This window comes from Indicator indicator, chromosome 3, assembly GCF_027791375.1.
Source record: "Indicator indicator isolate 239-I01 chromosome 3, UM_Iind_1.1, whole genome shotgun sequence".
Taxonomy (NCBI): domain Eukaryota; kingdom Metazoa; phylum Chordata; class Aves; order Piciformes; family Indicatoridae; genus Indicator; species Indicator indicator.
In genome coordinates, this window is record NC_072012.1 from 46,814,318 (window position 1) to 46,828,603 (window position 14,286).

Below are 14,286 nucleotides of genomic sequence, written 5' to 3' on the forward strand. Positions count from 1 at the left end.
TTAAACACAAGAGAGCCTTCAGGCGTCTTCCATGCACATACTGTCTAACAATGGAAGAAAAGGCAAATGCAGAAGCAAAGTTTCACTTGGTCTTTATCATACCTGAGGGTAGCTGTCAGTTCTTGGAAGAACAGATATATCATAGGTGGCAGCAAAATGGCTCTTAGCTTGCTGGATCTGACCATAGCGTTCTCTCTTCCTCCATTTCGCCCTTCGATTCTGGAACCAAACCTGTAGTAGATGATGAAATAAACATCAAGGTAAACTCAATGTCATATTATGCAAAGACGTCTAGGAAGGGGGGAAAAAACAATTTAAAAAAAAATGTAAAAAGCCAACACATTTTGGACAGTAGCTTTGAAAATTTTGGTTTATAAAGACAAGGAAGTTCTCCACCTGAGGATTTCAGTCTTCTCAAGGTCAGACCTGCTTAAGTTATTCCTGGCTGGTTTAGAAGTATAAATTATTTTCTTTCTCATGTCTTATGAGAAAAGAAGCACTGACAAGCAGTGCTAATTTTGACAGAATTCAGTTGTGCAGAGGCAAATCAGCAGGCAGTAGCAAGTCAAGCTATGAACAAACTTTCTCTTACTTTCACATGCCCGCTGATTTTCTCTGACTACCTGTGATCTGCTTCCTAGAGGTACACTTAATCTTTATCAAGTGCAGTAATGACAAGGCAGGAAAAGCTGGCATCAGGACAGTAGCCTGCACTGCAGGAAAAGTTTCTATAAGGAAGGCTACCAGGGTAAGAAAATAATAAAAAAATACGAACTCACAGTTTTAAAACGATTGGGACACTTTTCTCACACTGGTGTTAGGTGATCCCTGTTTCTGACAATAGAAAACTGAAGAACAGCACTTTATGTTTAGACTATGAAATAATTTAAACCTGAAACAATGCATTCCTGTCAGCCAAAAGTTATTTTCTTTCCACTTCAATAAACTTGGACTGCCCTGTAATATTCCGAGGGACAGATGTTATCTCAGAACCTATTATATTTGTATTTCTTGCTGTGATTGATATCTGTCATTGCCCTGTGATCTTCAAAATATTGTTTTTCCTTTCAAGCAGTTCAGTTTGGACTGGCTAAGACTCATCCTGATGAATTGAAGAGATTGCTAAGAAAAGCAACTTTTCCTGTATAAAAGCAATATTATACAGCCTGGTCTTTATTTTTCAGCTATGATGCTTTCATTCCAACATTTTTAAAGAAGTCACACTACTAACAGAACAGACATTTATTATTATTATTATTATTATTATTATTATTATTATTGTTGTTGCTGTTGTTGTTGTTATTATTGTTATTATTATTATTCCATTGGTTAATCTTCCTGCTAAAAGGACCATGAATCCATTTGGAGATATATAGATAGATTAGATAGATATAGAGCTAGAAATAGAGAGAGAGACAAAGATTAGATATAGATATAGATGATATTGATAGATAGAGGTAGAGATAGAGAGAGACAGAGATAGAGATAGAGATAATAGAGATAGATATAGATGATATAGAGATATAGATGGTTAGAGATAGAGAGATAGAGATAGAGATAGAGAGAGATAGAGATAGAGATAGAGATAGAGATAGAGATAGAGATAGAGATAGAGATAGAGATAGAGATAGAGATAGAGATAGAGATAGAGATAGAGATAGAGATAGAGATAGATAGAAAGAGACAAAGAGAAAGAGACAGAGAAAGAGAAAGAGACAGAGAAAGAGAAAGAGACAGAGAAAGAGAAAGAGAGAGAAAGAAAAAGAGAAAGAGAAAGAGAAAGAGAAAGAGAAAGAGAAAGAGAAAGAGAAAGAGAAAGAGAAAGAGAAAGAGAAAGAGAAAGAGAAAGAGAAAGAGAAAGAGAAAGAGAAAGAGAAAGAGAAAGAGAAAGAGAAAGAGAAAGAGAAAGAGAAAGAGAAAGAGAGACTCAAGACACTCTGCCTGTGATTCATTTTGAGACCTATTTACTGGTCCCTGATGGTGGCAAGTTTGAAATAACAGTTTCATTCAGTTTTTGCCTTGATCTTTAGGGAAGCCAACGGTCCTTTTATGGTGCTTAAACAACCAGGGCATAATTTTGCCCATTTTAATTCCCAAGAACTTGCTGCAAATTTAGTATGTGTGACCTTTTTCAAAGGTACTCAGCAATCAAAGCAAGGTCTGTTGAACAAATATTGTTGGGGACCTTATTGATAAATTTGCATTGCTTGTGATGCCTAAAGTTCAGGAAAAAAATAAAAATAAAAGGAAAGAAAAACAAAAAAGAAAAAGTAAATCCTCCTTTGTCCACAGGAGTCATCAAGAATACACTAAGGGAGTTTAGTCATGAGTGTCATTGGAAAAAGACCTTGACAATCTCCTTAAAATGGGTGCCAATTACTTCACTGACATGCAGCAAGGAAGGGAACAACTTAGATAAATTAGGTTCAGGTTGGCTCTCTCTGAGTGTATGCCAGACAGATATGAAACTGGATGTTGATGAAACAGCGGTGAAGGGGAGCATGGGTAAGGCATCCAGCTGATCGCTCTGCTAAACTAAATCAAACAATTTGCTTGAATTTACAGTAACTGCACCAAAAAAAAAAAAAAAACACCACTTTGGTTTTTTTTTTTTTCCTTTGACAGTCCCCCAAAATGTTTCTGTTTACATCACTTTACTAGAAACTGGCTCTTGGCAGAGATAAAGTAACCATTTGCCTCCACAAAGCAATGTAAAAATCTGCTGCTTGTTATCCTCAGATTGCCAGATGCTTGCCCCTAATGATGTAAGGCCTTTTAAATTACTTAATCTTGTGATGGAATCCTGTTGCTACTCTGGATAAAAATGATCACCATTTCCTTTCATATTTAGCATATGAGGGGAGAAAAAAAAAATAAAAGAAGCAAAGATCAGTTATCTGTTAAGAAAGGGGAGAACATGTTTAAATAAAATAGAAATAGATATTTTAAATAAAATAGAAATAGATAATCTGGTGCAGACATGCACGTTTTTACATTTACTCTCTTATTTTTAATACTTTTGCCATATATATCTTCTAAAACTGAGGGGGGGGAAAAGTTGATAAAAGGTTATTTAACATATTTTAGACCAATTTTCCTCTCCACATTCTGACAATGAATTCTCGGAGTAGCTCTCCTATGTTCCAGAATGATGCAATTGTAAAACCAGTGTTTTAACACTATGCAAGCTCCTGGGTTTGGTGTTGGGTTTTTTTTTTTTTTCAGTCAAGACTAAATCCTAATGAATGGAACTCATACATGGAGAACTGTACTGAATTCTTAGGGAGAAGGATTGCATAGAGCCTGAAGAGTTAAAAGCCGCTGAACTAAATTCCATCAGCATCACCGATATCCTATCGATGTAACTGGCCCACAAGTTTGGACTCTGTTTTCTGATGGCAAGGGTGAATATGCTGCCTGGTGGAACAGCCATGAAAAGAGCACTTCTTTCATAACATTAATTAGCTGAGTTTGTTTCTGAAAGTAATTCTGGCATAATTTCAGTTGCATGCAACGTGCACTGACATCTCTTCCTTCCCATGCATCTGTGAGCGTGTGTTTAATTACAAGTTGTGAAGTTGTTATCATATTCAAGTTACTAAATGGGAAAAAAAAAATAATCCCAGTGTGTCAGAGTCAACAAGATTGTGATTCTCTAAATTGAAATTTGAGGGAAGGTCTCTAAAAATAGGATAAACTCACAAAATGCAGCTCACAGCCTTTTTTTTTTTTAAAGGGAAGATCTTTAAACAGAGGAAGGGCTGCATTTCCTGGATAGTTGTCTTCTTTTCTCACACATCCAAAGCCAGAAATATTGTTGATTACTGTACTAGCATATACTGAATGAGTCAACTTTGCAGGCAGTTAAGATACTGAAATACTGCACTACAGCATGTTCAGTTCCAAAAATTAGAATAATATTGTGCATCAGTTATGCAAGCTTAAAAAACCAGCAGATATGCTTCCCAATTTTGTGATTTTTAACCTTCATACAACAGAGGCTGAAAGATTACTTTCTTGCCCTACACAGACACAAACAAATGTATATGTGTCTGTATATATATATATATGTGTGTATATATATATATATATATATACACATTTTCAGAGATATATGTGTGTGCGTGTGTGTGTAGATTCTTTGGATAGGAACAAGAAATTTGCGTGTTTGGGGTTTTTTTTAATTGTACTTTTCATGCTGTAACACACAGAGAATCCTCTGCGTCCAAGTTCTGCATCGTCATCAGTCTGAACTACATGCAGCACCTCTCTTTAATGGGATCTTTCATAGAATCATAGAGTAGTTAGGGTTGGAAGGGACCTCAAGGATCATCTAGTTCCAACCCCCCTGCCATGGGCAGGGACACCTCACACTAGGGTGTGAGGTATTCAGGTATTCACTGCCTGGATTTCTGACTATAAAACAGAACTACTAGAGACCGAGGCTGATTTACTAATGATTTTTTTTTTTCCTCATCCTTTAAACAAGTTTCTAGAACAGCAACACAGGCTATTTAAAAAAAAAAATAACAAGTTGTTTTAGTGCTGCAGCATAACAGCCTGAATCCATAAAGAAATAAAGCAAAAAGAGCTATTTACTCTGCTTTATGGACTTTTGAACAATCCCCAAGAGTGTCATTTAGCAGTTCCTACAATGCACAACTTGTCATGGAAATGATGAAATTTGGTTCCTTACCTGGACTCTGGCCTCAGTGAGCTCTGTTCTCAGAGCCAGCTGTTCTCTTACATAGACATCAGGGTAGTGAGTTTTCTGGAACACTTTCTCCAGTTCCTCCAGCTGCAAACTGGTGAAAGTTGTTCTGTGTCTCCTCTTCTTACTACTGGAGACATTGCTGTCACACTTATCGCCAAGTTCATCCAGTTCCCCCTTCTCCTGCATCCCTTTCACCGGAGACATCCTGAGATTGTTGCAATTGTCCATGGGCCTGCTCAGTTCTGTGTGAAGAGGCTGTCCTTCCACTTTAGTAATCCCATAGTTCACTGCACACAAGGTGGGGAAGAGAGATTATGGGTTAAAAGGGGAGGCTTTAATTCAAGGGTTCTTATAAAAGAGCTTCACAAGAAGCCAGATTCTACGTGGCAGCATATTTCTGTACAAGGTCGTTGAAGAGGAATCTATATTAACAATAGGCAGAGTAAAAGTACTGTATCACACTGGATTTTAGCTGAGAGTTATATCTGAAAATATCATCTAAAATCTTCCAGCCTGAGGAGGCTGCATGGGAGTAGCTGAATATTTTTATTCTGCTACTAAAGTAGCTAATAATCCATGAAATCAGCTGCAACAAGAGTTGCCCAGATAAGGAATCTTATCCCAAAACCAGATTTTCATATAACTGGCATAAAGCTATCAACAAACGTGCTTTAAACTTGGAAGCAGATGTAAAAAAAAAAAAAAAAAAAAAAAAAAAAAAAAAAAACAAACTATATTTGTCTGAAAGCACAAAACAACTGTGAACTAAATAGCTGTAAACTGACAAACCAAGAAGCAAACGAAACTGAAAATTAACTTCATTTTACAAGCTCAATGGATTCCATATACCTTCTCTGAGATTTGTAAAGTGGAATTGTTTCCAATTAAGTTTGTTATGATTACAAAATGCAGAGAGTTTCTGCAAAACGTTAACTTATTAGATCAGATCGTTTTATATAGTTTGTAGAAAGGGTTGCAGGAACTATTTGTCTTCAGGTAAAATCTGAATGGCAGAGAAAAGAAAGATTCCTCTGTAGCTTCTTAGCTTCTTAATAAGAAATGTGAACATTTCCTGTGATTTCTATTTTCACATATCATTGGAAAAGTCATGCAATAAGTTACAGGATTCGCAAGGATGCTTTTGCATTTTTCCTCTTCTTTTTTTTTTTTTCTTTCTCTTCTTTTTTTCTTTCCTCCCTTTTTTCCCCCCCCTCTCTCTTCTGAGAAACAGGCGAAAAAACTTTAAATGTCTATTGAAATTAAAATCTGCAAGGATGACATGTAACGTACGACAAGAAGCATGCTTTGGGACTTTCTCACATTCTCAGTAATTTCTTTTCTTTCATCCCGAGCTGATTTTAACCAAATACGATGTTTAGATACTTGCCATCAACACATACATAGATAGGAAACGACCCAAAGCCCCCAAGGCACACATTAAATGAGCTATGAAAGAAAAACTTCGATGTATAAATCACTTTTTCTGTAGGTTGGTTGGGTTTTTTAAGTTGCATTTGCAGAACTCTGTCGTTATTTCTTACAAACTGTCTCACACAAAAATTATGTTCTCAAAAAAAATAAAACTTCAATATCTACATGAAGTGAAAAAAAAATGTACGATACTGTTAGTCTCACTATCGCAGGTGATCTTAAAAATGTTTTCCCATTCTACTAGAAAAAAAAATATTTTTTTTTCTATGTGTGATTTACACAATGTTGGAATAATAGAGAAAAATGTATATGTTCCAAAAATAAAATATTCCACGTTCTCCTTGCCGATCAGGTAGGACGCGGAAAAAAATGTTTAACATTGATGTTTGAATTACTAAACTCGTTCTTGGTTAGTATGAAGAATCATTATTACACATGATTCAGCAAAGCAGGAAAACAAACCCAAAACACTATCCTCGGAGCGTTATTTGAAAGAACCAAACATGCCCAAGTGACTTTCCGTTCCTCGCCGGCCGAGAGCCGTACGTGCCTGCTTGTGCCGTCGCCACCGGCACCCGCGGCCGCACTTTCCGAGGGTTTTACAGGGTGGAAACGCCGCAGCGGGTGTAGGGGACGACACACGCCGGCCCCGAGCGTCGACAACACGGGGGGCGGCCGGAGAGAGGCCGGGGAGCTGCCGTGGCTCCTCCTCGCCCGTTTTCTTCCACGCCGGCCCTACCGGGCCCCCGGGCGCCCCGGGGCCGGGCGGGCTGTTCCTGTGTGCTCGAAGTTGCGCTTCCCGCTTCCCCGCTGCTGCCGGGGCTAGAGCTAGCCCGGAATGGCAGGGAAGGCAGCAGCCGGAGGGGCAGCGCTAAAAGGAAAAGAACGTATCGAAGTAGGCGATCGCCCTTCCCGGTATTATCATTACTACAATTATTATTTATCAGTTATTATTCACTACCTGGCAGCCCCTCGCATGCCAGCACCCAGAGGCTGAGCAGCTGCCTTTGGTCTCCCCAGGGCAGGAGAAGCTCTGGCCCCTCCTGCGCACCTCCAGGGCGGGCAAAGCACAAGAGCGGGAATAGCCCTTGGGATGGCGACTCACCGTTATTGTCCTGGCAGGGTGATGTCCTCTCCAGCCTCACATGATGCTCAGACCTTTGCAAAGGATTGAAGGCCTGCACGCATTTGCTGCCTGACGTTTTGCTATAAAAGGACTCATTGTCCAAAGTTTCCATAACGTGCTCCAAAGTGCCTCCTGCTCCCATGTAAAAGTCACTGTTCTTGCTCGGCTGGCTCTTCAGGGCAAACTTCTCGCTCAGAAAATCCATAATCATCTAAGGCTGCTTGAGAGCCTCTTCCCTAGACAGAGGCTGGACTGTGAACAGGCGAGGGAGGGAGAGTGGGTGAGTAGATGGGAGGGAAGGAAGGAGGGAGGGGAAGACGTTCAGAGCTCAGGGAGCTGTTTTGCCTCCCAGCCTTTGATTTGTCTTGTCTTGAAAGGGGGGACCCAAAGTTGCTCTTATATCTTGAAGCTCAGCAGGGCTCCTTATGCAACCTCCCATTTCTAATGAATATGAAAATAGGCAAGCAGTGTAACTCCACCCCAGGTCCCTCAAGACCTAATCCCAACACAGGAGGGAGTTCCAGGCCCATTTTCGACAGACAGATTCGTTTCAGACAGACAGACACACAGAGGCATGCGAGAAGGGTGAGGGGAGGCAGGGAGGGAAGGAAACAAGGACACATGAAAAGGGCATTTCCCCTCTGCAACCTATTCACATTTCTCCAGGGATGCTGGAAAGAGGCTAATCCCTTGCTTCCCTCCCTCCCCTCAAGCTCCCTGATAAATGTAAAGCAAGAAAATTCCAAGGGCACATACTCTCAAGTAAAAGATCTTCTTTAATCGATTTGACTAATACCTTCATAGATGCAGTCCTGATCTCTGAAGCTGTGAAATTAAGAACTGGTGTTCCTTCTTTATTAAACAGCTCAGACATTTGGTCCTAGAATTAAAGAGAGAATGAAAATATTATAGGTGGCTGTTTGTGTAAAGGGAATGTAAAACAGTGGAACTTAAAACTAGAAATCTCTTACATCAGAAACCCAGCCTAAAAGTGATTTTGGCTGCAATTGAGCAGACCTCCAGTCTGCCCCCGTGCATGTGTGCAAAGCAGTTAAAAATGGTTCCTTTATTTATTTTAAATCTCCTGAAATATTATCACTAGCCACTTGAACATGAAATACAATTTCTAAGTGAAAGTATTAAAACATATTCTCAGGTAATAAAAAAGAAAGTGGAGTGAGCCATACATGCATGCATTCCTATGGATATTGAAAAAGCGGGTGGTTTTCACCCAAAGTGTGAACTTTGAAGTGCTGAATTCCTTGGTCCTTTCACACATAGACAGGATTTAAAACACAGGCAAGGGAGAGATAGGGAACTATTTAGAAAAGGCCCACGTTGTGGAAAAGAGCTGCTCCCTGCTTCCTGGTGAAAGGATTGCTCATCGGAGTAAAGCAAAACTGATTCCTGCAATCACTTCAGATGAGTATTTCAGCATCGTGGGCCCGAGCTTGTCTGTTCTACTAAGGCTATTTTAGAAGTCTGCTCAGAAGGCTCTTCCCGCATGTAGGGGCAGAAGAAATGAAGCTTTAATGCGCGTTTGAAGTACGCGTAATGGCCAGCCGGGGCTGCTGAACATCCTAGAGAACTTTCCTGTGAACCCAGCCAAATGTGAAAAGAAAGCCAGTTCAGATCCAACCTACTTCCCGGCGAGCAGCTCCCCTCCTTCTTCAGCTGTTCGCTTGTTTGACATTTTCCCAGAGAAAAGAGTAGCTAAGTGAGGGACGCTTGTTTCAGCCGCAGTCGAGCAGCTCCGGTCGTCACCCGACACATGCGCGACCTGCCCTTCCCTGCCATCCCTCAAAGCAGGGCCGCCACCTTTGCACCTCCACCACGTTTTCTAGCGTTACCTGCTTCTGATATCGGCCAGCGGCTGCGGGAGGCGCGGCACCCGGGAAGGCTGCCCGGCCGACCCCCGCTGCCACCCCCGGCCGGCCCCGCCGGGAGAGAGGGCAAAAGTGGCGCTCGGGTGTTGTCTGGGACGGGAACTGTCTTTTTTCCGCCTGTGGGGAGGAAGAGGTGGAAGTGGTTCCTCTAAGCTCCCGGGAGTAAGGGAAGACGGAAGAGGGAAGAGGAAGGGAAAAGGGAAAGGGGCGCGGAGGACGAGCGGTGTCCACGGTGCGCAGCCAAAAGGGTCAGTCTGCTGCTTCACCCGGGAGAGGGGCAGCACCCTGCACCCTGGAGCCTCTCCAGTCCCTGGATTTTTGTTAAAGAGCGGCATGCTTCCTCATTGCACATCTTGGAGCAACCGCCTGCTCCAGAAGCGGGGAATAGAGTCTCGTTGCTTCCTGCCGCCGGCATCTTCGTGTGCTGGTGGTTCGGCAGCTTGTTTATAACTATGCCTTAAAAGCACTCAATGCCTTGGGGGAGTGAAAAGAGAGAGAAGGGAAGGGGAAAAATAAAGGAGGGGTGTACCTCTCGGTGTCTTTTAAATGAAAGACACACGCAACGTTGTTGCAGCCTGCAATCCACTTTTATCCCAATAAATGTCCCTCTTTAAAGGCAGCTGTTAAACTCCAGGGGAGCAGAGGACAAGGAGCATCTCATGTGCCCGTAAAAACACAGAGCTCCCAGCCAAAGCAGGAGCAGCAGGGCTTTCTCTACAGAGGCTGTAGGCAGCGCGGGTGCCCGCCCGCGGGGACACGCGTGTCCTGCCTACGGCAAGGAGCCGCCTCTGCGGCGACGGTGCTGAATCCCCGCCGGGCGGCCCCGAGCGGCCGCGCACCCCAACAGTGCCGCGGCGCTCCTCCAGTCCTCCCTTCCCTCCCTTCCTCCCGGGAGGACCTGGCCACCCCGACCGCTACAGCTAACCCACGGGGTGGTAGAAGCCCCGGCCTCGGCTGAGGACCAGACTCAAGACATGCTGCCGCGTCCTCTGCGCTCTTCCCCCCGCTCCTGCCACTCCGCTGAGAATAAAAGACCCTTCTCGCAGCATCTTCACCCCCGGTAGTAGCTCCTCTAGCTTCTCGCCCTGTCGTTGCAAAGCGTTGTCCGACAACATTAGCACCGTGCATTCTATATGAGCTTACAGTGTCCGGCGTATTAACGACAGAGAGCGACATAAATTACAACCGGATCTTAAAATCCATCTACCCCTCCTCCTCCGGCAAATAAATAAATAAATAAATAAATAAATAAATAAATAAATAAATAAATTTAAAAAACCCTAAATAATCAGAGCAGTTACACATCACTGTTAGCTCCAGGGGCCAAATTCTGCTCTCATTTACTTCTGTGCAACCCAGCTGACTTCAAAGGCATGGAGAGATGTAACCTAGGGGAGAATTGGCGCCACGCATGGCATTCGTTCTCCTTAAAAGCTTGGAAACTGAAAGCTGACTTCAGCGAGCTAAAACCATTTAAAAGGGGTTGGACAGATCCCGAGGGAGAAGGCGGCAAAGGAAAAATAAAGAAAAAAGAAAAAAAGAAAAAAAAAAAAGAAAAGAAATCCTGTGATGAGGTGAGACGGCTTTGAAAAGCATCTTTCTTCGGGGACTGGCTCCCTCCGCCAGGCAGCCCGGTTATTAAGAGCTGCGTGCAGATGTGCCGCTGTGTTTCCAGAGATGGAGTATCTCCTAAACCTTCTGTGAAAGGGTGTTATGTGTGATGGAGAGACATTTCGTGGCCAGAGGTGGTGTGAAGGAGCTCGCCCCTGCAGTGCGTAGGAACTCCTGGGGGGACGCTTGTCCCCTGCGATAAGCCGGGCACGCACACGGCGGGGGGATGCCCGCCTCGGCACCCGCGGGTCTCTCCTGCGGGGAAGGCGGGCTACCTTCCCCCCCTCCGCCCTCGCATTCCTCTCCTTCCTGAGATCACAAGTTACAGACCCAAGCGTAAGAATGAGGATCCTGCAAAAAAATCGCAAGCGACTCTCTGTCAAAAAGTGAACGGATCTAGGAAAAGGAATGTGTGAGCCCAGTACCGGACCCGCACGGTATGAGACAGCCCGCCCTGGGCAGGGTGGCCGTTACTGGGTTCTCAGTTAATGCTGCCGCTCCTGCTCTGGTTGCAGTTTCCAGCCGAAACAGTGCTACTGCATGTCTGAAGGATCTCCTCAACAGTTCTCTTCACATTCTTGTGTTTGTTTAAATAAAGTGCGAACGGCATCAGTACGCGCGAGAATATTCCTTCTAAATGCCCGGGAAATCTCATCCTCCCGTCCCCCCTTCTCGTTTCTAATATTAGTTTTTAACTATGGATGTCAGGACACAGAGAAAATATCTTTATAAAATATTTTTAAATCTATTTCACACGAACAGTTCTCTTCCTTCCAGAAAAGTTATAACACAAAATTTACTTAGGGAGTGAATGAGAAGAAATCAGCTCTACCTGGGACTGGGCTAAACGAATTTGGGGTGTGTTATTCGCTTCCTTACACATACGCACACTGCACTTATCCGGGAAAATGGAATGGGAAGCTATGAAGACGAGAGTTGGGTGTTCCCGCTGGGGAATGTCCTCCGCAGTGAGGGTCGGCTGAGGGCTGGAAGTAGGGCAAGAAGTGTAGCGACAGCCGCGAGGGGACGGAGGGACTATGAAATACGAAGAGAACTGGTTATCTCGAAAAGCAGGTGCTCGAATGGTTCGAGATTTCCACAAGCCTTCCGTTTTAATTACCTAGTTGGTCATCTCACGTTCAGACCCAGAGAATTTATTGCATTAGGTCGGTTCAGGAGTTAGGCTGCAGAGAGACTGATGAGCGCCTGATCTCCGAGGCTTGATGCTGGGAAGGACGAACCTGACCCTGTGGAGGCGAAAGAAGGTGTAAAAAGACACCCGCGACTCGCTCCACATCTCCCTCCCAGCGGAATGTGGCAAACTGCAAATTACAGATTCAAAATCTAGCTTGGCTGAGTTATAATTTTCCAGGCATCCTGTTTGTGAGAAGAATCATGTGAAGTATTCTTACTGCCAGGGAAAAAAAGAATGCACTACATCTCAATGAACACTGAAAGAAATTGAGGTTTGGGGGCTGTTAAACATTTTTTCCTCTTTCTTTCTTTCTTTCTTTCTTTCTTTCTTTCTTTCTTTCTTTCTTTCTTTCTTTCTTTCTTTCTTTCTTTCTTTCTTTCTTTCTTTCTTTCTTTCTTTCTTTCTTTCTTTCTTTCTTTCTTTCTTTCTTTCTTTCTTTCTTTCTTTCTTTCTTTCTTTCTTTCTTTCTTTCTTTCTTTCTTTCTTTCTTTCTTTCTTTCTTTCTTTCTTTCTTTCTTTCTTTCTCTTTCTCTTTTTTTTTTTTTTTTTTAAAGTATGTTAAGCATCACTATCCGTATGCCTAAAGGAGTGTGTGTACTTCGCGTTCCGCAGCCCAGCTGCAAAAAGGTCTCGATCCGAACCCCGTTTAACGAACTTTCTTGCTAAAGGGCAGTTGTTGTTCACCTAAGAAAACAAACAAAAATCGGTTCTGGTGTAGGTGGGTAGCTTTCAGATTTTACGCTCAGAAGGGAAGTGTTTAATTGACATTGTCTGGGGTGTCTTTACGGGGAAAAAAACCCTGGGACCTGTCTTTTCAGAGATAAGTGAAAGTGCAGGACCGAATCGACCACTCTTCTGCTTGGTAATTGAACGCTAACTCTGCGTGGGCAGAAGAGACCGCCGAGCCCCGCTCACCTCGCTTAGGGAAGGTGATGTGTAGTTTCTCATTATGCCGGGCCCGAGCCTGGAGCCTTTCCCAGCCAGACTCGAAGTTCAGACGCTCCCAGACTTTGTCCGCAAACAGCCAACTAACGACAGCAACTATTTCACGGTTCCAGCAGTTTGGCACTGTGACAGTACCTCAGCTGTTTGGGAGGTTTCCTGTATGACACCTGCACAGACAAAATGAAGACTTCATGTCCCTCAAAGGCATATTCAGGAGCAAGACAAGAAACTGCTGACCGGCAAGGTTCCCTCGTCTCTCTCTGCCCGTTAGGAAAGCGGGATTGCTGTCAGAGTTGGACGAACCTCCACAATTTTCGTCTCGCAACACGTAATGACTCTTCTTAGACCGTCTAACGTTTCTTTCAACACAAAATGGAACGAGATAATATTTAGTGTGTGGATTTAATCGTAGCCCCGTAGGAAATCTCAGCAGAGATGCTCTATAAAAGCATTAATCTCTTATCTTGATCTAGTTCAAATTGTAATGAATCCCACTTACATACGTGCTATAAAAACAAATCCTACAAGAATTTAATCTATGCTTTATCGGGCTGCTATTGTAGCTCTTTTCTCAAGTTTAGAAAGGATTTGAAAGTTGGGCCGTGGGACTAGAGCCCCGTGCTCTCTGGCACTACCAGGAGGAAGAGATCTGCTCCTAAACGTGCTGCTCGGATCCGACTTTTCTGCTCTGCATTTCGAATAAGAGTAGAATCCGGCTTTCCCCTCGGGATCATCGGAAAGGCAGGCACAGCCTTCCTCCGCCTGCAGCCGGAGATGGGCACGGCTGCTGGGGGAGACGTCTGTCCCACCTGCCCTTCCGAGGGGACAAAACTGCTGACAGAACTAGCCGAGATGCAAGCGGCTGGATCTCCTCTGTGAAAGCCAAATCTTACCCCGCCCGCTCCATCCCGCTTTCCAACAAATTAGAGATATACACGCTAGGCAAAAAAAAACCAAACATCACTTTCCATATCAAAGAAATAGGCGTCTTAGGGAAAAAAAACTCCAAACCTGGAAAAGCTCACTGGTTATGCAGTACGTTAGAGGTGAATGTTTGCTTCTCCCCCCCGCCCCGCCCCAGCTCCCCGGGAATTAATTTCCAAGGAAGGGGTGCTCCCCAGAGGAGCTGATTAAGAGGTTTAAGTGTCGAAGTCTAACTAAATAAAGCTATTTGTTTTGTTTAGCCTTTTTTTTTTTTTTTAGTATTTTCCCATCCACCCACCAAGGAGCCCTTCTCGTTCTATTGCGAACCAAATGAGCGCCGACTGAGAGCACGGAGCACCAGCGCACCTCTGCAAACCGACAGAGAAGCCCTTCTCTGCCAAGTTAGGCGGTCCTGCCTGCTGGCAGTTTGATTAATATAGGGACAATTCTGAAA

The 14,286-nt window shown here is 43.5% G+C and overlaps 2 protein-coding genes across 2 annotated transcripts in view; both read right to left on the reverse strand.

The window, feature by feature from the left end:
- The window catches only part of ALX1 (ALX homeobox 1), a 23,795-nt gene extending 16,313 nt beyond the window's left edge, over positions 1 to 7,482 (reverse strand). Inside the window, exons 1-3 of the mRNA XM_054399828.1 lie at positions 7,251 to 7,482; positions 4,697 to 5,001; positions 103 to 231 (exon numbers count right to left, since the gene is read on the reverse strand). Coding sequence (XP_054255803.1) covers positions 103 to 231; positions 4,697 to 5,001; positions 7,251 to 7,482 — 666 coding nt within the window. The remainder of the gene's footprint in view (positions 1 to 102; positions 232 to 4,696; positions 5,002 to 7,250) is intronic.
- A 3,364-nt stretch (positions 7,483 to 10,846) lies between these two features.
- LRRIQ1 (leucine rich repeats and IQ motif containing 1) overlaps positions 10,847 to 14,286 on the reverse strand; it is a 139,594-nt gene continuing 136,154 nt past the window's right edge. Inside the window, exons 30-33 of the mRNA XM_054399999.1 lie at positions 13,544 to 13,819; positions 12,533 to 12,647; positions 11,601 to 11,803; positions 10,847 to 11,077 (exon numbers count right to left, since the gene is read on the reverse strand). Coding sequence (XP_054255974.1) covers positions 10,847 to 11,077; positions 11,601 to 11,803; positions 12,533 to 12,647; positions 13,544 to 13,819 — 825 coding nt within the window. The remainder of the gene's footprint in view (positions 11,078 to 11,600; positions 11,804 to 12,532; positions 12,648 to 13,543; positions 13,820 to 14,286) is intronic.